At 44.3% G+C, this 27552-nt stretch overlaps 1 protein-coding gene across 4 annotated transcripts in view; it reads right to left on the reverse strand.

The window, feature by feature from the left end:
* Positions 1–27075, reverse strand: part of NID2 (nidogen 2) — a 65495-nt gene extending 38420 nt beyond the window's left edge. For 2 of the 4 annotated variants that reach the window (XM_034937553.3, XM_055097585.2), the window contains exons 1-5: positions 25072–27075; positions 24163–24468; positions 17033–17265; positions 10943–11244; positions 10502–10861 (exon numbers count right to left, since the gene is read on the reverse strand). In XM_034937553.3, the coding sequence (XP_034793444.2) occupies positions 10502–10861; positions 10943–11244; positions 17033–17265; positions 24163–24468; positions 25072–25299 (1429 nt within the window). In that variant the 5' untranslated portion in view covers positions 25300–27075. Of the gene's footprint in view, positions 1–10501; positions 11245–17032; positions 17266–24162; positions 24469–25071 lie in introns of all 4 variants that reach the window. The other 2 variants (XM_008957067.5, XM_055097584.2) reach the window with 1 other exon arrangement.
* Positions 27076–27552: the final 477 nt, after the last annotated feature.

Genomic DNA, 27552 nt, shown 5'->3' on the forward strand with positions numbered 1-27552 from the left:
CATTCAACCCAAGGGAATTAACCTGCTTTGTCTGCTGGCAAGAAGAATTGCTTACTGCTCCCGGCTGGGTCTCATTGCAGAGTTGGTGAACTAAGATGAGGCTGCACCCGTGGGTTTGAGTGCAGTAAAATGAAAGGAAACCAGTAAGTACATGTTAGGTTGAACTTCATGAAACCACTATTTTTGTGGGTCAAAAAGGGCTAAGTATCAGCACTTTTATATGGTTCAACCTAAACACATCCTGAGAGGAAGACAAATAGAGAAGCTAACAAATGTCTTATGTCTAACCATCCTTCTTTTAGGTAACACTGAACTTAAAGATAATAGCTGGTCTCACTACCAAGATTGTTTTGAGGGAAGGGTCTTAAAGAACACAGGCACCTACCTCAAAGAAAAGGCATGGGGAGAAGGGGACAGAGGAGGGCAAAGCAACAGGGATTCAAGCTATTAAAATGCCCTATGCCCTTGGCAGGGTTTAACTATGATGGGTATGGTACAAGCATGATTTCCACGCAATAGCAGACAGCTTGGGCCCCACTCGCAGATCTTCCAAGAAATTATGGAGGACTAGGATAAACTCAGTGCTCTGGCAGCTGTTTCTTCCATTTCCTACTTATTCTGCCCATTAAAAGAAGAGGGCCATCTGTGCTACAAAGAAATGGGGAAACTGGAGCAAACGCCATAGTTCATAAAGGAAATAGCCAAGGGGGTAGGGTGTGGCGGGGGTTGTGGATGGACAGGAGGGTGCTTTCTCCGGGGCACTAGGAAATATGCCAATCCCAAGCATGGCCACCAGGAGGCCAAGCGGCTGCACACACCTCTGCCTCCACATCCCCAGGAGGTGGAGTTGGCTGGAGACTCCAGGAGCATGCTGTTGAGCAGGGATGGCATGGAATTCTAGTGTGAGACACTGATGCTGGCATGAAGGAGGACACCCACCCTACTCTTAGGAAAAACCAAGTGGTAGTTGTGTTCCAGGTCTATCTGGAATCGAGGAGACAGGAGGGGAGGAAGAAATCCAAAGATCAATCTTTACCCAGTATTCCCAGGGAGAGCAGAAAGTAAAGGAGCTAATGAGACATAGCATTATAGGTAACAATGTCACCAAGATAAAGACCTCCATCAGCAAATAAAAATATAACAAAGTTAACACTTAAATCGCGCTTAACATATACAAGCTTTACATTTAACAATCTTTTTTTTTTTTTTTTTTTTAAACAGAGTCTCGCTCTGTCACCCAGGCTGGAGTGCAGTGGCATGATCTCAGCTCACTGCAAGCTGCGCCTCCCAGGTTCACGGCATTCTCTTGCCTCAGCCTCCTGAGTAGCTGGGACTACAGGCACCCGCCACCACGCTCGGCTAATTTTTTGTATTTTTTAGTAGAGACAGGGTTTCACCATGTTAGCCAGGATGGTCCTGATCTCCTGACCTCGTGATCCACCTGCCTCGGCCTCCCAAAGTGCTGGGATTACAGGCGTGAGCCACCTTGCCCGGCCAACAACTCTTAATTTGCACAACAACCCTAGGTAGCAGGGACTTTTTTTGTTGCTGTTGAGACAGAGTTTTGCTCTGTCACCCAAGCTGGAGAGCAGTGGTGCCATCTCGGCTCACTGCAAGCTCGACTTCCCAGGCTCAAGTGATCCTCCTATTTCAGCCTTTTGAGTAGCCGCAGCCACAAGCGTGCATCACACCTGCCTACTTTATTTTTTGGTAGGGTGGGTTGGGGGGAGGGGTCTCCCTGCGTTGCCCAGGTTGGTCTCGGTCTCGAACTCCTGGGCTCAAGTGATCTTCCCACCTAGGCCTCCCAAAATGCTGGGATTACAGGTATGAGCCACCACTCTGGCCAGGGACAATTTTTTAACCCCTGTTTGCAGATAAAGCTGAGGCACAGTAGACGAAAGCACCTGAAGTCGCACAGGCAGTGAGTGGCAAAGGTGGGAACTGAACCTAGGACATCTAGCTCGAGAATCTTAACTGCTACTCCCCACGACCCCTTCAATGGGATCCAAGTACAGAGATCATGAGCACTAGATTAGGGATCATCACGTGTCTGGGGTTAATCAGCACAGACTTCAAGTATAATTCGAGTCATACTTTATAAACTGGGTTTAATGGTAGAAGCAAGCAGGGAAGATTATCTAGATGACTATTACAGCATGTTGAAAAACAGCACAGGTAAGAAATGAGAGTAGCAGCAGCGGCATTAGCTTTTGAACAGTACTGGAGTGCTGCCTGCAGATCCTTGGGAAAGCAGCAAGCTGAGGGTTGGCAGGACAGACAGTATAGGTTCAAGTGGAAAATCTGATTAGAACATAGTAGGAATGAAGTTATGACTCAAGATTTAGTATATGGCCTTGATGACTTGGCTAAGACATTCCAGTTTGATAAAAATAGAAAATTAGGCATGACTCAACTTTATTTAAACAAGAAAGTGACAAGCTTAACTTAAACAGAAAAGTGATATAAAACTCAAGGCAGAAAAAAAAAAAAACCCAGGATGGATCATGGTAAAATAGATGGCTGTGAAGAAAACTGTATCACTGTCTATTAGTTTAAGAAAGGGAAAAAAACATTTAGAGTAAAAGGAAATGAATGTAACTTGGATGTGTCAAAATCTCAGGTTTCTCCACCTCAGAAATTCACAACTAAGTGTAAGGAAGCAGCTACAGGAGGGACTCACACACTCTCGAGTGTGCTCATGGCTTTAGGGCCATCAGGACTTTCTCCCAGAGCTCAAGGAATGAGGGGCTGCAGAAAGCGCCAAGCTCTAGGACTCAACCTCAGCCCTCCCTCGGGGGCTTTGTGGAAACTGTGCAAACTGTGTCTTTCAGCTTCCTCATCTCTAAAATAAGTAGAACACCTCTTCCTCACCCCTGCACTGCCAGAAGTCGCATTTCTTCTTAATGTACTTCTGAACACCAAGTAAAAAGGCAATCTGCTACAGGTCTAAAGAACAGCCATTTGGCTGGGCACGGCGGCTCACACCTGTAATCCCGGCACTGGGAGGCCGAGGCAGGCGGATCACAAGGTCAGGAGACTGAGACCATCCTGGCTAACACGGTGAAACCCCGTCTCTACTAAAAATACAAAAAATTAGCCAGGCGTGGTGGTGGGCGCCTGTAGTCCCAGCTACTCGGGAGGCTGAGGCAGGAGAATGGCGTGAATCTGGCAGGCGGAGTTTGCAATGAGCCGAGATCGCACCACTGCACTCCAGCCTGGGCGACAGAGAGAGACTCCATCTCAAAAAAAAAAAAAAAAAAAAAAAAGCCATTTTCATAATATTCAGATAAAAATCAATCCAAACTCTACATGCTGTTCTGCCCACAAATTAAGGAAATAACAGGCTCGGATTGTATCTTATTTCAGTTATTTTGTGAAGCCTTATTCTGCAACCCAATTCTTATTCTAAGGCTGAATTATGAAACAAGGAGAGAGAAGATGGAGGAGAGACAGTATAGATATGGAGAGTTAAACTAGGTGGAGTCATAGCTTTTATCTAAGTAAAAAGAGGCAGGGCGATGCAGCCAGCAACTTACAAGTGCAACTGTGCAAAGGTTTATAAATAGATTGGAAGCTGTACTACATTTTTCTATTACAGAAAAAGAAGTTATAACAATGAGCAGGCTCCCATGAAAGGCTATTATGAGACTTAAACTGTAATTACAATGGGTTAACTAGTTACTGTTAAGCTAACCTGGGAGTCTTTTTAAACAGTTTTGTGGAATATTGTATTTTTAGGATGGTACTTACTGAGCCAAGAACACACACTGTCTCTTTCAGCTTCATAACAGCCACATGAAGGAAAGAAGATGGATCAGCCCCTAATCCGGGGGAAGGCAAGCCTCCATTTATAATCCCTCTTCCACGCCTGCCTTCATACCCAAGTGCACACACAGGTTTGCACACTTACCATTTACAATGGCAGCTTGTTAGGTGAAAGGTAAATGCTTCTTACAATTTTTGTTCATTCATTCACTAATTCAACAAATATTTACTGAGCATTCACTATAGACCTGTACCTAGTCTAGAAACTGAGGACATGGCAGGGAGCAAAAGAGACAAAAATTCACATCCTGAAGCTTACATTCTCCCCAGCAGCAGTCAATAAACAAGTAAATTACTTAGTAGGGTGGATGTGTAAGAGCTGTGCAAAGAAATACAGCACAGAAAGACAAGAGGGTGGGAGGGGGCAGGTGTACATGGCTCTTTTTAATAGCATGGTCAGGGAAGACCTCAGGAGAAGGTGACTGAGCAGAGGCCAGGAGGAGGTGAGGGAGTGAACCCCACAGATGAGGGCAGGCGCAGTGCTTTGTCAGGCAGGAGGGGTGTGTGGGCATGTGGGAGGGATGGTGAGAGAAGAGGTGGCCTGGGTCATTCATGCAGGGTCTCAGAGATCACAGGAAGGATTTGAGCTTTCATCTGACTGAGATAGGAAGCACTAGAGGGTTTTGAGCAGAAGAGTAACATGCTCCGACTACAGTAAATCAGACAGGAGCTGGTCCCTTGGTGGTAAGAAGTGCTGGTACAGGGGATAAGAAGGGCCCAGGTCTGGGATATTCTGAAGGTGGAACCGAGAGGGTTTGCTGGTAGACTGGATGTGGGATGATGTTCAGTCCTGATGTGGGAAACCAAAAGGGTGGAGCTGCCAGTTACTGAGATAGGGAGACTGAGGAGGAGCAGGTTTGTGGGGTTCAGTTCTGACAACAGCATGAGGCATCAAGGAAATTCACCAAGGGGTGAATAACAACTTACACCCTCAGCACAGCACCATGCAGTCCTTCACACGGAGAGCTGCATTTCTCCCGGTGGATTCCAGAGACCACTGCATCAGGATCACCTGAGATTTCTGTTAAAAACGCAAATTCTGAGGGCCCACCTTAGACCTACCAATTCCACTCTCTGGGTGCATCCTAGCAATCTACACTTTAGCCACCCCGCAAGTGATTCTCACACCAATTGGTGTTGATAGAAGGCTTGGGATACAACAAGCCTTGGATTTCTGAGCTAGGTGTTGCTCATCAATGTCGTTAACAAATTTAATCTGACCAATTGGCAGCTCCTGGGGTGGGCAGAATGTTAGGAAATTTCTCGTGCTCATTTCTGGCCACCTGAGAAGCCGAGCTCAGTGCTTACGGCCCATTTGGGCATCCATCCACAAGAATACAACGTGAAGATTCTTTAGTGAAGGTAATACAGACGCACAGCAGTCGGATAGCCCTTCCCTGAAGAAGGGGGAGACCTGGAGCTAGAACGGTGCTGAGCCCACGTGCAGCTATTTATCCAGGGCGAGAAAAGCCAGACCTCCGGCCAACGTGACTGCTCAAATTTCTATGGGAATTGCAGTGAAATTCAAAGAGGCTGAACTTCTTGAAGGCTGGGAATCAAGATCTGGATCCCAGCTAGATGAGATGTGCAATAAACACACCCGAGGAAAAGTGGCACTTTTCGGTGGTCATTTTCATGTCCCTATCATGGCTTTGAGTGTATTTTCATGCACTTCTTCCTATTCTAGTTAGAAGATATCTCCATTTTATAAATGAGAAAATTGAGGCCTACAGAGATGAAACAATCTTCTGGCTCTAAATCCCATCAAATTGAGGGGGCATCAGAATCACTGAAGTGCAGAGGAATATGGCAGGGTCAGACAAGAGGGTGAGAGAGGGCAGGCGCACTTGGCTCTTTGAAATAGTATGGTCAGGGAAGACCTCGGGAGAAGGAGACATTTGGGCAGAGGCCTGGAGGAGTTGAAGGAGTGAGGTGGCTTAAAAATGCAGTTTCTGGTTCAGAAGGTAGAGGAGGCGCTTGGAAATCAGTGTTTTTAACCAGGCTCCCAGCTGAGTGAGAGGAAGGTGGATGAGTGCCCACACTTTGAGAAATACAGTTTCTAGTCCATGGCCGCCTCTGGAACCCACGCTCTGCCAGGAAGCTCCTGCCACAGAGAGTCAGACCATAAAGAAGTCTGCTGACACCTCAGGGCACAGCAGGAGGGTGGAGGCTGGCCAGGTTTGAATGAACTCGTTTTGTCATGGATTTGTTAACTGAGGTTTGATAGTTGCTAAAGGATTCTTAACATGAAGATTTTTTAAATCTCTTTTTTCTATTTAATGTTTTTTTTTGTTTGTTTTTAACTTTTCTCATGTCCTTAATAGAAAGAAAAATGGGGTGGGGAGATATCAGAGGAAAGAAAGAAATGCCCTGCCAAAGGACTTGAGACTTGTCCTAACTAGGAGTTCGTAACAAAAATGGAAAATTCTCCTCTGCACTTGTTCTGAGCCATCTTTCAATCTTCATTTTCCCAGAAACACTTAAGCACCTGTCTGCAGCCCTTGGCCGGCCTGCCCTTCTTCACAGAAGGCCCTGGCCCAGACACAGGGGAGGTTCCATGGCGTCGACCGGGTTCACTGGGCCAACACAGAGGGACACAGGAGGCTTCGTGCACAAGGCTGCCTCAGGACAGCTGGAGCAACTACTAACAATTTTTACTGCTACCTCAAAAAAAAAAAAAAAATGGTCATTTTCACCGCAGGAAAAATTCTTCTAAGTTTTCCCATCTCTCAGAATGACAGACTAGTTAGAAAAACCATATCCAACTTTATAATAAACAGTGGAATGCTTTTTCGTCCAGTTTTCATGTTTGTTTAATTTTGATGTGTGTGGCATGTAGTGATGCTGGTGGCAGTGATCAGGACCCTGGGGGTGGCCTTTTACAACTGCTGGCATGACACTAACAGGCTCTCTCCACTTGTGGTGAAGGGAGAGGGGCCCTACCAGGGAATCTCCTCATATAGGTGTCTTCACAGGTATAGGGGGGCGGCGGCTCCTGGTCACAGACCCTCTGCAACCTGGAGGTGCACCCAGGGGATGGTCTTTGGCACCTGGAGGGTTGCACTGGTGGCAGAACCTGCTTGAATTCTTCTCAGGGTGGAAGTTGAGCTTGCAACACACTCCTGCAGCCTTTCACAAGGCCAAAAGTGGAGTGGGACTACATGAGGTTTCTGAAAGCCAGGTGTCCTTCCTCCTAACTCATCATGCAGATTGAGATTAAATTAAGCTGCGTATAGCACCGCCTCAGCAGGCTTAATAATAACTAAGACCCCTATCGGTAAACCTCATTCCTTTCTACTCACAACACAGGCAGTCCCATGGTCCCAGGCAGCTGAAGCCCTCACTGGCAACTCTCTCACCCCACTGCCTTAATCAACCTTTGTCTCTGTCTCTCTCCCTCCCTTCCTCCCTCCTCATTCCCATCTCTTCAACTCTGCTCTTGTCACTTCTCTGTTCATAATGTTTTCACACATTCTCCCTCTCAGACTCTGACCCCAGGCCTGGCTCAAGCCCCTCCTTCCTCACAAAGACTTCCTCAACAGCAGTGACACTCCTGGACAGTGCCTTTGACTCTCTGTTACCCTACAGCTTTCTCTAATTTCTTCATGACTTTGTTGCAGTCTTTGCCCTTGCTAGACAAGTCGCTAAGTATTTCCAAGCTCAGTTTCCATCTCTGTAAAATGGGAAGGATGATTGTACCTACCCTACAGGAAAACTTTTTTTTTCAGACAATATTTCTCTCTGTTGCTCAGGCTATGCAGTGGTACAATCATGGCTCACTGTAGCCTGGAACTCTTGGGCTCAAGTGATCCTCCCACCTCAGTCTCCCGAGTAGCTAGGACCACAGGTGAGCACCACCAGACCCGGCTAATTTTTAAAATTGTTTATAGAGGCAAGGTCTCCCTATGTTGCCCAGGCTGGTCTCGAACTCCCCACAGAGCAATTCTGAGGACTAACTGTGATAATGCAATCTAATGCCAAGTTCTCACTTTAGAGCAGCAGGCTGCACTTAGCAAATGCCAACCAAAACTTCCACTAGCACCGAGTCAGAGACAGGTACACGGCAGGTGCTTGGGTAAATTTTTGACTTGACAACAAAACGACCAGAGCTCCCTGGAAACAAGACTCCTCAGAGAAAGCATGCTTGCACATCCATCTACTGCTGTTCTGTGGCCTAGGAAGACAGAGCTCGAGTGTGGCCAGGACATTCCTGCCTGGTGTAGATATGATCTGAAAATCCAAATTTCTGAACAAAAAGAAAGGTCTGTAAAATGAGTCCCTAAGGGGAAAAAAATGTAAAAAGGAGTGATATTTTCTGGGCCTTTAACTAAATCTTAATTTCTTGGTTTAGCAAGATGACTACCCTAAAGCTTCAAAGGGAAACTAAAATGTATTGGGCAGGGTGCTTCCCAAGCTCATTTCAGTTCTTGCAAGTATATGACGAGGTCTTCATTAACTCTGTTTTAGAGCTGAGGAGAGCCATGGGTCAAACAGACTACATGTCTTGCCCCAAACCACATAGCAGAGCTGGGAGTCAAGGTCAAGTCCAACCAGCACCAAAACCATGTACTTTCTATTCCATCAGCAGAAAAAGCCAGGCAGATGCCACATGGCTGGGTACTTAGTACTGCACAATGTTCTGTGTCTCTGCCACTCCCACCCCACAGCTTCCCGGAGGAAGCCCACACTTACCAGACAGACCTCTGAGCCTCCAATGTTTTATGTGAAAGAAACAGTCACTGCATCCCCTCAAAAGTATTTAACAATTGCATGCTTCTATACTTCACACATCCCCCTAAATGCTTTTAAAACAAAAACTGGATTTTTTTTTGTCTAAGTTTCAAACATTTCTAGATTTCTTCCCCCAAAATGTGTATTAACCAGCTTTTTCACAGGCGTTTTTTGCCATTACCAAGATGTCTATAGTAGACTGCATCCGGCAGCTGATAAATATCATAGTTCATGCCCCACAAGGGTTATAGCTGTGCCTCTGTTCTACTCTATGGCTGGTTCCTGAAGCCTCCTGCACTTTACTCCAGTGATCTCAAGCTCTCAGAGCCCGAAGCAGGGTGTGCAGTCCCTTCTTAACCCTTTAATACATGACTCCATAGATCTGCTTTTTAATATTCCCACGCTGTTCCCAGGGAAGGAAATCACAACCCACAAATGAGAAGGCCATTCAGGAATGCATCTTTACCTCAAATCCCTTTGTGAAAATCTTTGATACTTGGCCTTAAAATGTATTTAGAGGAAACTCATACTGTAAATTCTGGAGATTCTCAGAAGGATCTGAAGGTTCTAAAGACTTCCAATAAAATTTACATCTTCAACTTCATGGAAATGTGGTCCCTTAGGCACAAATTAATGTGAAACTCTTTAATAAGCACATTCTTCATTCTCTACCCATCCTCCACCCCATTCCCACTGTTTTAAATCTTCTAAAATTAGTAACAGCAGCCACTATTTATTAAGAACCAGTGAGTGCAGACATGAAGCCAAGAACTTCACATACGCTGTCTCATTGAATCCTCCCAAGTAATTCCTGAGAAATCAGAGGCTTATGGGTTACATAAGTTACTTCAGGTCACCCAGCAAGCTTGGCAGCCAGGATTCAAACTCAAAGCCAACACCAATGTACTCCCTCGAATCCTTACACAATGCCACATTAGTCAGAAAATATTTTCTTCCCTCCTGAAATTAGTACCTCTCCATGCAATAGCCTGCAGATAATACCAGAGCAGAACCCAGAAGGCCCTCTCTGCTAGGTCAGCCATGTTTTTGCCACAACAGTGACAGGAAACAGAAAAGGTGGAAAAACATGGAGATTCAGAACAAAGCAGTCACCTCTGACCTCTTTCTTCCTATCAGAGGTCAGATGAGCAGTCCCTGGAACAAACAATCTGGAGTCAGTTTCCCATTCACATCTTTCCATGCCTGTTAGGGAAGAAACAGCTGGCATGACAAGTCTCAACAAGGACTAGAAGACTGACATAGACCCCGTGTCCATGATAATCAACCACTGCCTGCTTTCGCCATCTCCCTCCTCGCCTCTCAGTCCGATCAGTGGGTCATGAAATGAGGACAAAGCTCCAGGGAGGTTCATGCCACAGCTGCATAGCCATGAACCAGAAATGACAACAGACACAGGTGTTTAGTCATTTTCTTTCCCTGTGGGCTCTCCTCTCCCACACATCACAAGCATATCTCCCCAACCAAGGGAAGCGCTAGGCTTGTCTCACAACAGAGTATGAATCTGGCATGTTCATCTGAGCCAGCACAACTCACCACTTTAAAAAGCACAAACCCGTCCATCACTGGAATGTGTATGAAGCCACAAAATGTTTTACCTTTGCTGAACTTTCAAACTGAAATAGTTCATTACACTTGAGAGCGTAGCTGGCATAACAAACCCAGTTTTCCCCCCACTCACTTCATGAGGCCCATATTTTAAAAAAACATTATTAATGATCAAGAGATTCTGAACAGAATCTGCCTGCCAAGATTTATTTGGCAAAGGAAATTTACTCTATCTCTTGAAACACAGGGATTAAAAATTAGATCCAATCTTCTTTTTGCTAAACTTTTCACCTACCCACTTAAGAGAAAAATCACAACTCTATGCAAAACCAGCATGGTTAAGATGAAACCTCAGCACCCAGTTTTCTAATGCACTCACCCTCGGTGTTGGAACCTATGTTGTCTTCCAGTCCCACCTCATACGTCCCTCGACTTAAGGGTGTAGTGTGACCTGAAGCAGGGTAACTTCGAAGAACAATTTCTTCTTCAGGATGAGCTGGGGGAACATCCATTTCCGAAGGCACTGGCCCTCCATCTGGGTAGGGCTGGATGCTTCCGTTTTCGGGGTACGGTGGTGGGGTTTCCCAGGAAGGAGCCAGTGAATCTCTGTCTACCTCTGGTGGAGCTGGGCTTCTGGTCCCTCTCTCATCCCAGGGCTCAACTTGGCCTTTTAAATCTGGGCCCTCTACCTCTCCCAGAGATGTTCCTTCTTTGGTGTGAGGATCCAAGGTGGAAGATTCTGTTTCAGGATAGAATGGCCAATAAGTAGGTGTTGGATGCAAGGGGGAGGACAGATGAGAATCTGGAGGGGAGATCCTACCCTCTAAAGGCTTTGTATCCACTTTGGATTGGAAGGAAACATCAATGCTGCTGTGGCCATTCAATGCCTCCTCTGGTTCACCCGGAAGGTATTCAGCTTCCTCCTCATTCACATCGTAGTAATCCAAATTGTCCTCATTATAGTCACTTTCCAGGGCTGTAGCATGGCTGAAGGAACGTCCCAGGGGAACAGAAGAGTGGGCAGCGGAAAGGTCTCCAACTGCAGCTGGCCTGACATTGTCCAACGGGGAAGTGCTGCCGATATGGAAAGCCCACACTCCAGGGATCCCCAGGTTGCTTAGTCTAAATAAAAAGGAAACAGTCATTGTAACAAATGTAACAAAAGTGTCCATTCACCCACCTTCCTAGAAGGTGAACAACTTATTTTAAAATGGAAAGACAGCTGGGCATGGTGGCTCACACTTATAATCCCAGCACTTTGCAAGGCCAAAGTAGGAGGATGACTTAAGCCCAGGAGTTTGAGACCAGTCTAGGCAACATAGCGAGACCCTGCCTCTACAAAACCCTTTTCTAAAAAACTTAGCCAGGCATGGTGCCACATGCCTGTGCTTCTAGCTACTCAGTAGGCTGAGGCAGGAGGGTCACTTGAGCCCAGCAGTTCCAGGTTACAGTGGGCTTTGGTTGCAACCACTGCACCCCAGCCTGTGTGGCAGAGTGAGACCCTGTCTCAAAAAAACAAAAAACCTGAAAGGCTATTAAGATCAGGTTCAGTCCTCACTGGTATATAAAACCAAATAAAAGCAGACTTACATGGTAACTAAAGGGATCATACTGGACTTTTGATGTGAACTACCTTTTATTTAACATTATGTTTCAAAGCTGTATGCCACAGAATGCCAGATCATCAAATTATCAATCTGCTCCATAATCCAAATGGTTTATCTAAAATCTGGCTATTTGAAAATAAACAAGGAATGTAGGAATGTTTCATCCTTCCTCTACTTGTCTGGAAACATAACACATTTTAAAAATGTATGCTTAAAACTCTACCAAATACTGACACCCAAATGACTACGACATACTTTCATGAATTGGTGATGCCCCTTCCCTGTGCCAAGTGTTTCACATTCTTCAATACAATCTGCAAATAGAGGTGATCATATTCAATTTTATAGAGGGGAAAATAGGCTTTAAAAGGCTAACTGATCTTCTGAAGGTCACATAACAAACAATTGGATCCGAATTCAGTTAACACCAAAGCCCATGCTCTACACATCTATGTTATATTATGACAGAAAACCATACCACACACTGCAGTCAATAAGCATCTGAATTATCATTACTCTACAGAATATTAAAGACATTTCATTGTTTATTCACTTGAACTGATTAATTCCCTAATCCACAAAGAATGGTGAGTCAATGTAAAAAAATTCAAATAAATACAAATGCCAAAACCTAAAAAATTTGTTTTTGCACTGAAAAAGTTAAGGAGCAAATAAGAAAGTAGCTTAGAAGTCTTTTAAAGACTTCTGGAAACAGCTCTCTCGTTTTCTCCATGAGAAAAGAACATGAACTCCATTGAGTTTCCAAATATCCCAATAACCCATTATTTTAGAGTCAATGGTATACCCTAAAGAGAACAACTACATATGATTTCTAAAAATATGGGAAAACTTGAGTGAACAAGAGTCTGGCTAGGTTGAATATGCCAGTTTGTATACTCCTCTGATATTTGTACAAAACACTATGCTCACATTCTCCCAAGCAATGGAATTTCCTCAAAAGTCAGCCAATGAGGAATAACAGTCCATGCCTAATAAGATAATAAAAACTTCACTGAATTGTATAAGAACAAAAGATCTTCCTTCATTTGGGTGGGTACTCATCATGTTCATGTGGATTTCTATAGTAACAATATTTTTCAGTACAATTTGAAAATGTCTTTCTCTTGCGTGTGTTTGTGTGTGTTTGTGTGTGTGTATGCGTGTACATATATGTATATGCTGTGGTTACTGTTGTGGTAAATTTAGGGAAAAAAGCATAGAAAGAAAAACTGATTTTGTGTGCAATATGCTATACATATTTGTTAAGTTCATAAGAATTAATGTTGGTGTTTATTGGCAAGCAAATAAGGAAAACTAAAGACAGTAGGAGAAAATCCTGAAGTTCTGAGGATATTGAGTTTATTATCACATTAGAGGTGGTGCAACTATGAAATTTCTTCTTGAAGTTAGAAACAGAAACTATAAAATCTTCAAACAGTGGAAAAATACAGATTATGGCCAATAAAAGCTAAATAAAATAACCTTCTAATTATATATAAATCACTATCTGGGTTTTGTCATTATGCATAATGGAAAAGTAACCAATTTGAGTTTATTTTAAAATCCAAGGTCATTTGGAAAGCTTAGTAATAGAAAGAACTTAATTTATTTCTACAAAGGAAAATTGGGTTACAAAATGGGATGACAATGCCTTCCTCCCTGGGTTGTTAGGAGAATTAAGTGAGAAAACCACATTAAAATGCCTAGCACTGACCAGGTACGGTGGTTCATGCCTGAAATCCCAGCACTTTGGGAAATCAAGGTGGGCGGATCACCTGAGGTTAGGAGTTCAAGACCAGCCTGGCCAACATGGTGAAACTCCACTATAAATACAAAAAAAATAGCCAGGTGTGATGGTGTGTGCCTGTAATCCCAGCTACTCGGGAGGCTAAGGCAGAAGAAAAGCTTGAACCCAGGAGGCAGAGGTTGCAGTGAACCGAGGTCATGCCACTGCACTCCAGCCTGGATGACAGAACGAGACTCCATCTCAAAAAAATAAATAAATAAAATGCCTATCACTGGCCCTAAACATCATAAATACTTATTAACTACTGTCTTGTCTTCCAGAAGATAGAAAAGTATGATTTCAAAATATACACGTGTGAATTCGTATTTAAATTTGCAGAGGAAGAGTATGACAAACATTATGAACTATATAATTTATGACCTTTGAGCTCACAGTTGTGAGACAAATTTGAGGAAGAAAACAATTGACTAGGAAAATAACTTTACTCTTAATTACTTATTTATTTAGAGGAAGGGTCTCCCTCTGTCACCCAGGCTGGAGCATAGTGGTGTGATCATGGCTCACTGTAGCCTCAACCCCCTGGGCTCAAGTGATCCTCCCACTTCAGCCTCCCAAGTAGCTGGGTCTACGGGTGCACACCACCACACCCAGCTAATTTTTTAAATTTTTAGTAGAGATTAGGCCTCGCTATGTTGCCCAGGCTGGCCTTGAATGCCTGAGCTCAAGCAATCCTCCCACCTTGGCCTCCCAAAGCGCTGGGATTAGAACCACCTTGCCCAGCCTAACTTTACCCTTAAGAGATGCATACTAAGGCATTTAGCAATGAACTGGCATGATGTTTGTGACTTACTTTAAAACATTTAAACAGGCCGGGTATGGTGGCTTACACCCATAATCCCTGCACTTTTGGAGGCTGAGGCAGGTGGATCACCTGAGGTCAGGAGTTTTAGACCAGCCTGGCCAACATGATGAAACCCAGTCTCTACTAAAAATACAAAAATTAGCCGGGTGTGGTGGTGGACGCCTGTAATCCCAGCTACTGGGAGGCTGAGGCAGGAGAATCGCTTGAACCCAGGAGGCGGAGGTTGCAATGAGCACAAGATCACACCACTACACTCCAGCCTGGGCAACAAGAGCGAAACTCCGTCTCAAAAAAAAAAAAAAAGAAAAAAATGTAAACAAACAAAAAAATGAATATGGCAAAATGTTTACAATGTATAAATCTAGGTGATGGGCATTTGGGTGTTCATCTAGTTATTCTCTCCACTTTTCTGTATATTTTTGAAATTTTAAATAATGAAAAGTGAAATAGAAGATTATATTGAAGGACATTTCTATAAATTTGATGTACAGAAGTTCTTCCTAAGAATAACAACAAGATCCAAAATCAGAAAGGAAAAGACCAGTAACTTTGACAATCTGAAATGTACAACTTTTAAATCATACACCCTTTCTCAGCAATTCCACTTTTAAGAATTTATTTTAGGGAGAAATGAGAATGTGAGCAATGTTTATTATGCTGTTTACTGCAATGATATTTATAACAAGAAAAATCAGAAATACATGAAATGTTCATTAATAAGCTGTCTTTATACATATATGACATAATGTTTTGTAGCCTTAAAATGGTAGTATAGACAGACATGTGACTAAAAGACCCCTATAAGAAGTGATTAATGTGAAAACACCACTTACATAGCAAAAGAACCATTTTGGTTTTAAAAGTTTTGTATATACCTAAATTCTAGAAGGACCATTAACACTTGTTATCACTTGAAGTAGTGATCATGGATAACTTTTACTTTTATTTCACATTATTCTGCATTGCTTGTACTTTATTATTTGTATTAAGCATGGATTACACTAAAGAAAAATACGTGAGTTATTTGGCCCCATATCTTACTCTGCTTTCACCAAGCAATTCAGAGATTTCTGGGAAGTATCAAAGATAAAAATGAGGGAAGGCATGAAAGGGAGTAAGTGGAAATGCTGTCTGTGTGTTTGTGTGTCACATGTGATTGTGGATGTTAGTTCCAAGAGACATTTATGGCTCTGCTCAGGGAACACAACTGCTTTTTCCCACAGGTCTTTTGGCCCCACTGTCTCCTGTCTCCTGTGTAGATGCCAGCACTTACCCAGGGCTCTGTAATTGTTGATCTATTTGTCTATCAACCCTAATAGGGTACAAGCTGCTGATGTGCAGGACCAGTGTCTTAGAAATCTTTGTATTCCATGTGCTTGGCCATTGTGACCTCTCTATAATAATAAATCTATGGAATAATAAATCTATGAGCTCCCAAGTAGAAAAGAGGGTGGAACCAGAGGAGGGAGAGTAAGGAACTGAGTTTGCTCCAGAGTCCAGACTAAGCGGCAGCCTAGATGGAGCCCTAAAGATGCCCAATGTGGATCACAAGGATGGGAAAGGAAACAAGGACTCAGCATAAGATAAAATAAGTAGTTCAGCACTCCAGACTTGAGCTTGGATTTTGGCTTTGCCACTTCACTTTGAGATCATAGGCAATTTACTTAACTTCCCTAAGCTCCTCTGTAAAATTGGGAAAATAGTAGTACTAACCTACAATTCTTGTGAGTTTTAATTAAGATAACATCTGGAAAGTGTTTAGCATGATGCTTGGCAAGTAGTAAGTTTTCAATAAATGTCAGCTCTGAGTAAGCAAACCTGGCTATAGTGGTCTCTTTCTGGTAGCCGAGCAGAGTGGATGGCATGCTAAAAGTGTAAGGTGTTTCTATACCTACCCAGGATTGATTTAATGAAGCCAAGAAGCAGTTAAAGGAGGCCAGGAAGTAACCAATGTATTCTGTCTGGCTTCTATATTCAGGAAACGAATAAAAGCCAGGGCACCCCTACCTCCCCTCACACACCCCCCAAAAAACCCTGAAGTCAATAAATATCCTACTGGCACTATCTGTACTGGCAAAATGCAGAAGAGCTTATTATTGCACTAGCTAAGTAAGCCCTCTGGATCATTCATTCATTCATCCATCTATTTATTAAATGCCCATTATGGGCAGACACTGATGAGTCTAAGGAATAGGTTCAATTCATTTTAGGTAATGAAGCCAGAGAGACATCCTCAGACTTCTGGAAACCTATAAATCTTAGTTATTTTTCCTGCAAATTACATTGCTCAATTTAATGTTTAACAGTATCTGTCCAAAAGACTAAATCACAATGTTTCCTCCTGTGAAATGATTAATCTGGAAAACCTCAAACTGGGCAGTTTATGACTGGATATTTTTATGTGGTTCCAAGAGCAATGTTTTTCATAGCAAGCCTCAGTGGCTCTACAAATACACACACATACTGTTCTGTTTCCAGTATCTATACCCAATAGAGCAGGCAAAATAAAGGACCTTTTATGTTTTGGTGAACTTGATCCTTCCAGGGTTGAATCTAGTTCCTTGGTTTTGACTTGATGCCTTACTTAGAAGCCACCAATATATTATGTAATGGTCTTACGGTCACTTGTGTTCAGGTACTTCCTAAAAGTCCTTATATTCAAATAGGAAAGGGCTTCAGCTCAATGTTACTTACTGATAGAGATTTTTCACAGACTGTTCAGTGCTAGTCAAGCTGAAATATGGTCCTTCTGACTTCAGATCATCAGCCTCCCCTCGGCAGAAGCCCACCCGAGCTGGAAGCTGAAGCTGGACATTGTAAGACTCTTTGGGGCGGGTTCCAAGGAACTGCAGGCCGTTGGCAGGATAAAGAAAGAGGGCGTAGCTATCAGACCCATCAGATGCCAAAACTGCCTGGAAAGTGTTCAGCTGTGAGGAAAAAAAAAAAAAAAGAGAGAGAGAGAGAGAGAAACATCCTGTAAAAAACAAATAAAAGAAGAAAGAAACAGAATGCAAGCAAAGCATCATAACGTGCAAAGAATTTCCCCTTTTTCAGGATTCCTCCAAATTGTTTTTAAACATAACCTTCTTTAAAATTTCCTCTTCAAGTTAACAATATAATTTCATAAGCAATATTATTTATTATTGCAAATACCATTTGTCAATTTAGATTAATAGTTGAAATACGCATTGGTAAAACATAAGTTAAAAAATATATACTTTGTAAGGTTTCAAACTTCTCTCATGTAAACTCTTTCAGAGCTAAGAGCAATCAGCAAAATTAACTTGTCCATCCTGCAGTCACTGCCCTAGTTTATAACCCTAGGCACTCAGCATCTCTCATTTGCATCATTCATTCATTCATTCATCCATTTATTAAATGACCACTATGGGCAGGCACTGTGTTAGGCACTAGTTGGTCAAAAGGCCTCCTTACTGTCTCACAGCATCACTCTCTTTCCTCTTCCATCTACCCTTTCATACGAGCATCAGGGTTATCCTCATTTCACAGATGAGAAAAAGACACAGGGGCTAACAGGTCTTCCTCAGGTCAGGTGGCAAGTATGTGGTGGTGGGCCAGCCAGCTCTAGAGCCCACACCCTAGGACACCCTAACCCCTCCTCAACATGGCATTCAAGGTGAGTTGTAACCTGGCTGCATACGTCCCTCCCAGGCTCAGTTCCACTGCATCTTTGTCGGACTATTTAATAGTCCCCATTTGTACCATGTCCTTGGATGCTTCTACACTTTGTTCGTGGTTCCCTGTGCCTAGAAAGCCTCCTAACCTTCAAATGCTGCCACTCAGAGGTGTTTGTGATTCCCTATAGAATAATTTCTGTTCTCTGAACCTCTGTAACACCTTTATGGGCATCTCTAGTGAGCATTCACCTCATTATGCTTGGTTAGTTGTTTATATGTTTGTAAACACCATTCATTTATTCATTCATACACTAATTCAAACAGCCAAGTGTCTACTTAAGCACCAGACGTTATGCTTGATGCTGAGGATGTGAAGGAGCAAAAGACAGGCTTTGCCCAGGAGAGTCTCACGGTGTAGGACTAGGAAACAGCCATGGTTGAAATGGTAGGAGAGTCACTGGAGAAGGTGGTAGAGGCCACAGAGCCGGGGTGTGTGTCCAGGATCTCAGGGTGGAGGTTGGGAGGTGTCACAGAGGCAGCTGGTGAATGTTATAAACACTGCAGGAGCCAACACAGACCAGAGAGGGACCAGGAGCCTGAATCAGCTGCCAATTCAACACCCAGGTCCTTAGAGGATCACTCCTTAACACTCTGTTTACCCTCATATTTTCAACAAGATGAGATTTTTGCCTTTACCTTCATTCAGCGACCGCTCCTCCTAAAGATCTGTGAACAGTGCTTGATTCTCAAAAAGCTGTTATGTTTAGGCTTCTGAAACTGTCTCTCTCTCACTAAATCACACTACTTTTACAATTTAGTAAGGAACTGGGAAGGTATTTTTAAAACACAACTTACTTCATAAATAATGTGACTCTTAGAAATATTATTTACTGGTAAGTATCATTACCTTTCCATTCTGCTAGACAGACAAACTTGGGCACAGAGAAGAACATCACATTTCACTGAAGGAAACAGCAAGGAAGGAATGGGCTCTTCCCTTTGTTCTAAGTCTACTCCCACAGTTGTTCTAGCTCTTTTCTAATGTTAATTTTTCCTTTCAATGTTTAATTTCAAAGTAAGGTTTTGAGGTTTTGCTAATAGGATAAAGAAATATAGATGTAACACACTTTTCAAGAGAAAATAAAATACAATCAGCAGTTCTTTTAGTTCTCTAACCCAGAAAAAACAACATCTTGCTTTGCTTTTTTCATTCATTCAATTCACAAAGTAACAGGTGCCTAGTTTATTTGTTATTGTTCCAGTTGTTGATTGTTCATCAGCAAAGCTTGACTTTTCCAAAAACAAAAAGCAAGAAATGTTTTTAGAGCTTCTCAATGCTAGGAAGCCACAACTACTGCCAAATATAAACAAAGGCTGTTCTGCCTCATGTCTATCCATAAGATAGTCTACATCATCAACTAATGTGGACTCAATAACTTCAGAGTTATACATTAGTCAGAATAAAGAAAAATCAACTAGGGAAAGAAAAGTACTAGAGGAAGGAGAAAAAAGCCCATTTCAAAAAGCTAAGCTTTCAAAGCTCCTGGCATTGATCTGCCATAATAAATGTGAGATAGGAGAGAATCCTGGTTCTAAATTTAGAGAAATTCCATAAGATAAGGAGGTTGTAGAGACTGTGAAGAATTGAAGGGGATGGGGAAGGGGGGAAGAGAGTAGTAAACAGAGCTGTGAAGAGGAGAGTCTGACTTTTTGCTGTGAACTCTGGGCATTTAGCACTTTATTTTATTCATTCAGTCAGTCAACCAGCCAACAAATTCATTTCAATTAAAATTTATTCAACATCTTCTATATACTGTTCTTGAGATGAGCACTCATTATGGGTGGCAAGTATTTAATTTCTTTGTCTCCACCAAAATAGGCAAATATCAGAGAAAGGAAACAACTTCCTTTTAAGTAGAATTTATGATCCCAAAGTACACGCCAAAAGAGTTTGGCTGTTTAAAAGCCACCCACACACTAAATGATCACTTGTAAAGTTCTTGGTCAGTTCTACAAAATTCTACATCTAATTGCTAAAGAGCCCACTTCATGAAGTCTTGAAGGGCTCCCCCTCTCAAAAAACTCCTTGACTGGCTTCCAAACAGGAAAGGTCCTCACATTCCTAGATACAAGCCTTTGCAAGAGCCGCACAGGCTCTGTCTCCAAAGAGAAGCCCTCAGATGGGCTGCCAAACCCGACAAACGAGTCACTGGTTCCCAGCTCCCCCAGGATCCCAGAGAGGAGAGAGGGGCCTCCACAGGGAGAGGAGCAGCACAGAGAGGATCAGGGTGAGTGGCTGCAGGCCCTGTTATCAGAAAGAGAGAAAAGCCAGAGCCCTCTGCAGAAACCAGAGCCTGACTCTCCCTCCCAGGTACAGGACATCCCAATCAATGTTGAAGTGACACTCATCGGAGCCAGGCTGATGCATGCAACATACACCCCTCTAAGAGTTTCTAATTTTTTCAATTCATTTAATTAACTGCAGCTATCTGGCCAAAAATCAGAATAGTGACATCCTTTTCTTCAAGGGGCTTGCCTATAGAGGCTTATCAAAATGAAAATGAAAATGAAAATGAAGAATTAGGGTGACTCTTATAGGGGTCACAAAGTTCTCTTTGTCATCTTCCTCAGGACCACATGTCCTCTAGAGCTCTAGGATCATTGGGTCTGGCTTCCAGTGTTTGCTGTGAACACTAACCTCCATTCCTTAGTGTAGTTCTTCATCTCCCACTGCCTGTAGGACACTGTCACATGCGGGACTGTCCCTCATTTATTTTACTGCACTAAATCCTACAGATCCTGCCAAAAATTCAAAGACAAATGCTGAGTGCTATCACATCCCTAATACTATATCCTTCCTGATACTCTTCAGCAAAACGTCAGCATTTCTAATTTCCATATATGGTTCAGCATTAACCAATTTCCATATATGTCTCTATTCTCTTCATCTTCACAGTGATATCTCAGACTCAGGCTGAACTCTCTTGGATGGGCTGTAGACCACCCCTCTTCTAAACCTTGTCTCCAGAAGTCAAAAAGCTACAATGAAGTCCTGCTTTTACCTCTCATTTTCTCTGTGAAATCCAACCACCTCCATCAATGACTATCAACCTTTGAACCAAGTCAACATGTCTCAGTCTCCACCCAGATGGAGGCCTCCATTGGGCAGTGTCTTAATTTGTCTTCTGTTGTTTACAACAAAATACTTGAAATTGGGTAATTCACAAAGAAAAGGAATTTATTTCTTACAATTATGGAGGCTGAGAAGTCCAAAGTTGAGAGGTCACATCTGGTGAGGGCCTTCTGGCTAGTTGTGACTGCAGAGTGCCAGGGTACTTACGGTATCACATGGCAACAAAGCTGAGTGTGCTAATGTGCTAGCTCAGGTCTCAATTCCTCTTCTTATAAAGCAACCAGGCCCACTCCATGATAATCCAGTAATCCATGAATGAATAAATTAATCCATTCATGAGGGCAGAGCCCTCATGACCCAGTCACCTTTCAAAGGCCCCACCTCTCAATACTGTCACATTGAGGATTAAGTTTCAACATGATTTTCAGAGGGGACAAATATTCAACCATAGCGGGCAACCTTGCACTCATCTGTCTTATGTTACTGCCTGTGACTCCTTCATCCATTTCTCTGGCCCCTTTGCTAATAGGTTGCTCTCTCAACCTTCTCCCGGGTCATGTTTTTGCTCAGAACGATCTCTCTTGATACCTCATTCTCAATATCCATTCTTTTTAGCCCTTTCAACCTGACTTAAATTCCAGATAAACAAAACATTCCCCACATTACAGAGATCTATATAACTCAGCTGTCTCTAACCCCATCCCTAAAATGACAAAAACAAAACACTCCTCTTTCCCCACAAAAAGCACAGCTAAACATTAGTCCTCTACGTCTCCCATCAATAAGTATTTCAAAGGTCTACACCATAACTTTTTTGCTCTGTGAACTACCTATGAGAGTTCAAGAAATCTCAGATTAACTGAATTGACAAACACTATTTGTTCACATTTTTTTTTTCAGATACAATTACACCTTGACATTCCTGCAATATCAGGTGCAACATCTGGTCACACCTGACAGGAATATCCATGGAGGAAAAGGGCACCAACTGCAATTGTTTTTAATGGCAAAGATGCCATTGCTTTGAATCTTCCAGTTTCCAGTAACTTTGCAATATAAAGTTAGTAAGCCAAAATTTAAGAACGCCATGTAGAACTCAGTCCTTCAAGCAAATTAGATTACTGTTTGCCAAAGTCTATCTCCAAAGAACTATTAAAACAAGAACTCAAGTCCCAGAGCTCTTTAAAATATTGGAAGAAACTTCAATGTGGGTAATTGAAAGAACATCCCCTATCCAAACAGAATCCTCCTTTCTTAATGAAACATTCTGAAGCCAACTAGCAAATGGTAATGTCTGCAGGTGGATTTTAATTAGAAAAGTAAAAGACAGATGGAATTTACAAATCTCTTCTACCCTAAACCTCCCCCACCCCAGAAAAGGACCAGACAAAGTTTTAATTCCAAAAACCTTGCATTTAAAGAGTCCTTATGCAACATAGAGAGTAACAGGATGGTTACCAGAGGCTGGGAAGGGTAGTAGGGGTCAGGGGAAGGTGGACACAGTTAACGGGTACCAAAAAAAAAAAAAATAGAAGGAATGAATAAGACCTACCATTTGATAGCACAACAGGGTGACTATAACCTGTGATAACAGGTTATTATAGTCAATAATAACTTAATTGTACATTTTTAAATAACTAAGAGTGTAATTAGATTGTGTGTAATACAAAGGATAAATGCTTGGGGGGATGGATACCCCATTCTCCAAGATGTGATTATTACGTATTGCATGCCTGTACCAAAACATCCCATGTACCCCATAAATATATACACCTACTATGTACCCTCAAAAATTAAAAAATAAAGAGTCCCCATACAAAAGATATATGTCACAGCATCCTTACAAGATAGAGATCAGTGACATGGGCAAGCAACCTCACCTCTTAGAGGGGGCATGTACCATCCTTCTATAGTGAAGAAGCATTTCCGTAAGTTAAAATTGAGATGAATCATATGGTTTCAGCCCCTAGAGTATGGTATTTTAGATTCAGGTCTAATTCCATAGAAGGAAGCCCTTACTTTCTTCAGGAATGAGGCAGTTTGCCATTTACCAAGCCACGCTGGCCCCACTCATATCCATTTGGAGGACTTCAAATGTTGATGACAAGACTAAAGACCAGGAGCCTGGGATTTTTTACTTTCCGCAGGTAGAGACTGTAAAGCACATTGACGGCAGACTCCTATAAACTAAGAAACTTGTAAACTGGTACCTGGAAGGCAATTAGGCAGAAGTTATCAAGAACTTTACCAAAAGTGCATCCTCTCTGACCTACCAATTGCACTTCCTGGAATGTCAACTAAGAACATGTGCAAAGATTTAGCTTTTTAAAAAGTGATTCACGCTATTATTTATAATAACGAAAAACCAGAAAAAGCCTTAATGGCCCAACACTGGTTGAGCATACTGTGGTACACCCACTGTATTATACAGGATAATAGCAGGATACAGTAGTATGCATCATTATAAATGATGTAGAAATACATTTATTGACATTGAAACATATTTACAGTACACTATTCTGTGAAAAAAGCAAGTTATAAAACTGTATGTGCAGTGTAAACTCATCATTGTTAATAGACAGCAATAAAGATATGCAGAAGAAAAAACTGAAAATGTACGCAGAAAAATGTTTATCAGTGGTGGGAAAATGAGTGGTTGTTTTCTTTTTTTAAATTATCTGTATTTTCTGATTTTTTCCCCTTCAATGAACATATAATTAGAAATACTTGTATACTTAGAGATGGTTCTAAAAATAAGCAACCAAACAGTAAATTGCCTTATGTTCAAAGGGGCTCCCACATCTGCACTCCCGCTCTCATATCCGCTAAGCATTTTTTTCCTCAAGGGAGTGACCACCTGCCAGGGCCTCAGAAGATGCCTAGAGACAACGTCTTTCCTCACTTCCAAGCCACTCCAGCCCTGCTGCCTCCAAGGTCAGGTTCAGCGCAAGAGTAGGCTCAGAAACAACTCCGAGCCAGTCCCTGGGTCGCTGCCCCAGAATTTAAGCCCATCCTTCAATTTCCTCAGCAGTCAAATATCCCTGGTCACTTACCTCTCCCGAGGGCAGCGCCCCGCGCTTGACCTCCTCGTAAGCGCCCACCTGCTCCCAGGTGGCCAGGAAGGCGTGGGTGGGGGTAAAGCGCGCAGAGCGCGGGAAGCCAGCGCGCACATAGCGGGCGGCCAGGCCCAGCACTGCGGGGGAGGTGTCCTCTCGGTACAGGACTCGGCCTCTGCCGTGGCTCGTGTCGATGTCGGCCAGAAAAGGGGCCATGGCCGGGAAGTCGGTGGGGAAATCATAGTCCACATACTGCGTTTCCCTGGGGAAGTCCTGAGTGGAGATGATGCCGTTGGTGCCCACCTGGGAGAGGAGAGGGACAAAAAGGTGACAGTCGCTCAAGCCCAAAGACGCTACCCTTTCGCGCAGGGAGGGAAGGGGACTGACTTAGGCAAAAAGCCTCTCTCTCCTTCCCCACCGGCCAGGGAGTCTGGATTCAGGGAAACAAGCGCAACTTTTGCGACTGTCCCAGCTCCGCGGTGCAGTAGGTCCAGGGGCCCTAAAACTCGTTCACCTATCTTCTCACTCCCCTCACAACCCCGGAGCCCCATGTCCCCGGAGAGGAAGCCTCCAGGTCTGAAGAGGGAACACCCCAGCTCCGCAGACGGGCACAGCCTTCTCGCGGTCCTAACTGCAAAGCCCGCTGGCCGCCCTAGCAACGCCACCTTTTCTGCCTGGGACGCGTACGTGGCTGCGAACAATTCTTGCTCTCCCCTCCAGGTCATTCTTGCTCCCCTACAGCAGCGGGGCAGGCAGCGGCATCGCTCTCTGGCCGGGTACCACCGCAAGGGTGCTGGGGGGCTCCGGGCGTGGGGTCTGTTTCCTCCCCTCTGGAGGCAGGGTTTCCGTGAGACCGACCCCAGGGAAGAAGCTGCGGGAAAAGTGCCAGGAGGGGGCTGAACTTACGTAGAGGTTGCTGAATCGGGCTTCGTAGAAGTGCAGGGGATTCGCCAGCTTCACCACGGCTGAGCTTTCGTCGTCGCCTTCCTGCAGGAGCTGGTCCCCCCACGACTCCCCGTGTGGGAAGAGCTCGTCTGGGTGCAGCGCCGCGGCCCGCGACATTAGCAACGGCAGCAGCAGTAGCACTGGTAACGACGACAGCACCGGCCGCCCGGCCACCCGGTCCCCCTCCATGCTCGCTCGGCCGTGCGCTTACCCGCTGCACAGCGCGTCCCGCCCCGGCCTCCAGCCCACTCTCCGCGCCGCGCCAGCCTCGAACCTGGATCTCCGCGGGCGCCTGGGCGGGGCGGGACTCCAGGCCCACCCAGCAAGCTAATTGGCTGAGGCCCTCGGCTGGGGACCAATCACCGGCTCTGAGAAAGTTCGGCAGTGGCCACCACATCTGGTTCTCGTTAAGTTTTCTAAGGCAGCGGCCGCTGGAGCAGCGGGGCTGGCGGGGTAAAAGCTCCTGGCCAGGGCTGCCTGGAGCTGCCCCTTCCACTCCGCCCCCAGGGAGCTCCCGGGTCATCCTCTCATCCGGGCTGCCCCGCGGCCCCAAGGAGCCCCACCCCCGGGACCAAATGGCCCGCAAGGTCTGGGGCAGCGGTGTTGCAGGAGATGAGCTCAGCGCAAAGAGAACCCCGCAGCGGCGAGTGCGGCTGCTGGCCTGCGCGCTGTGGCCCCAACAGGCTGGCAGGGCGCGGGCGGGTGGCGGGGTTGCGGTATGAGCTTTGCTCCCTGCCCTGGGGTCCCGGGCGCTCCTGGCTCTGGAGGCCTGGCCATCGGTCCGAGAAGCAAAGGGACATTGTTGTGGTCCCCTCGGCCACTTCGCTCCACCCAGAGACGCCCTGAGGAGAAGCGAGCCTTTGTACGAAGGCAGAGGGCTGACTCCTAAGTTCTGTCCCCCTCCCGAAGGCCGGCCGCTAGGGAAGACTTGGCCACCCTCTGGAAGTACCTTCCCCCGGGAAAACCGCAGCAGGAAAGACCATGAAACACTACTGTGTGTGATCCGCTCCGTTTGGGGAGTAGGATGAGGCATCCCGCTTGGTTACCAGGCAGAAAGGGGCGAGTCGCGGGGATGGGAAGACCCTGATCTCTTGCCCATTGCTGCGGCCGTCTGAGATGCCCTCCCCCGCGGCCACGGAGGCGGTAACCTGAGCTGCTCCGCAGGACTGGAAACCGCACAACCTCGAAACCAGCTGCGCAGGAGAAGGGGAACCCCATCCACCATAAACATCCCCTCTGCGAAGCCTCAGGAACTGGAGGAGATTTTATTACCATTTTTATTATCAAGAGCTTAAAATTTCCCAGATAGTCTGTTTTCTCTCCCAGGCCCCCCATGGGGTCCTTAAAAGCAAAGATATTTAAAAAGAACGAACGAAAGAAAAAAAACCAAAAAGCAAATCCTTGGAAATGCCTTAAAGGACTCTCCAGAGACACACTGCTCTTCGTAGGTGTTTATTCCTATGGGCCCACTGGACCAAACGCTAAAAAACGTGAAGACATCAGACTGTGAGACTCATAGAGCAGACACAAAATGGAAAACTGGCCCAAAGCAGTTTGCTTTCTCAGAGTGGAGAGTTGTATATTTGATGTTCCAAAAATATATTTATGCTTGCACATATATTTTCTCATTCTTTCTGGGGTCAGGTATTTTTATTTTACTGAGGATGAAATGAAAGTTCAAAGACAGATGACTTGACTTGCCCAACATCATCTGAAGTTACTCCCTGATATAAAACTACCGGCCCTCTGTAGTTTTACTTTATCTCTCGATTCAGCATAATAATAATAACTAACATTTATTTAGTGGTACTAAGCTATGAGCTTTGGGGCAAGCAAACACTGAGATGGTCTCCAATGATCCCCATTTCCTGGTGTTCATTCCCCTGTATAATCTCTGCCCTGGGAGTGTGGACTGGCCTTGTGATTTCTAACAAACATAGTGTGGCAAGAGTGATGAGAAGAAGGCTAAATAAGATTGTGGCTTCTTCCTTGTTAGTTGACTTTCTCTCTCATTGATTTTGATGAAGCAAGCTGTTATGTCGGGGAGGCCCACATAGCAAGGAACTGAGGAGGGCAGCCTCTGGCCAACAGTCAGCAAGGAACTGATTTCTGCCAACAACCATGTCAGTGAGCTTGGAAACGGATCCTTCCCCAGTTGGGTCTTGAGATGGTATCTCAGCGCTGGCTGACATTTGATTGCAGCCTTGCAAGAGACCCTGAAGCAGAGGACCCAGCTAAGCCAGGTGCAGATTCCAGACCCACCAAAACTGAGAATTATAGTTTTGGTTAGATTATAATTATAGTTTTGGTGGGATTCCAGACCAACCAAAACTGAGAATTATAGCTTCAGCTTCAGAAGCTGAAGAAGCTGTGTGTTGCTTTAAGCTATTACATTTTGGGATAATTTGTTATGCAGCAATAGACAACTGATAACAGGTAGTC

Source organism: Pan paniscus, chromosome 15 (genome assembly GCF_029289425.2).
Source record: "Pan paniscus chromosome 15, NHGRI_mPanPan1-v2.0_pri, whole genome shotgun sequence".
In the NCBI taxonomy this organism is placed as follows: domain Eukaryota; kingdom Metazoa; phylum Chordata; class Mammalia; order Primates; family Hominidae; genus Pan; species Pan paniscus.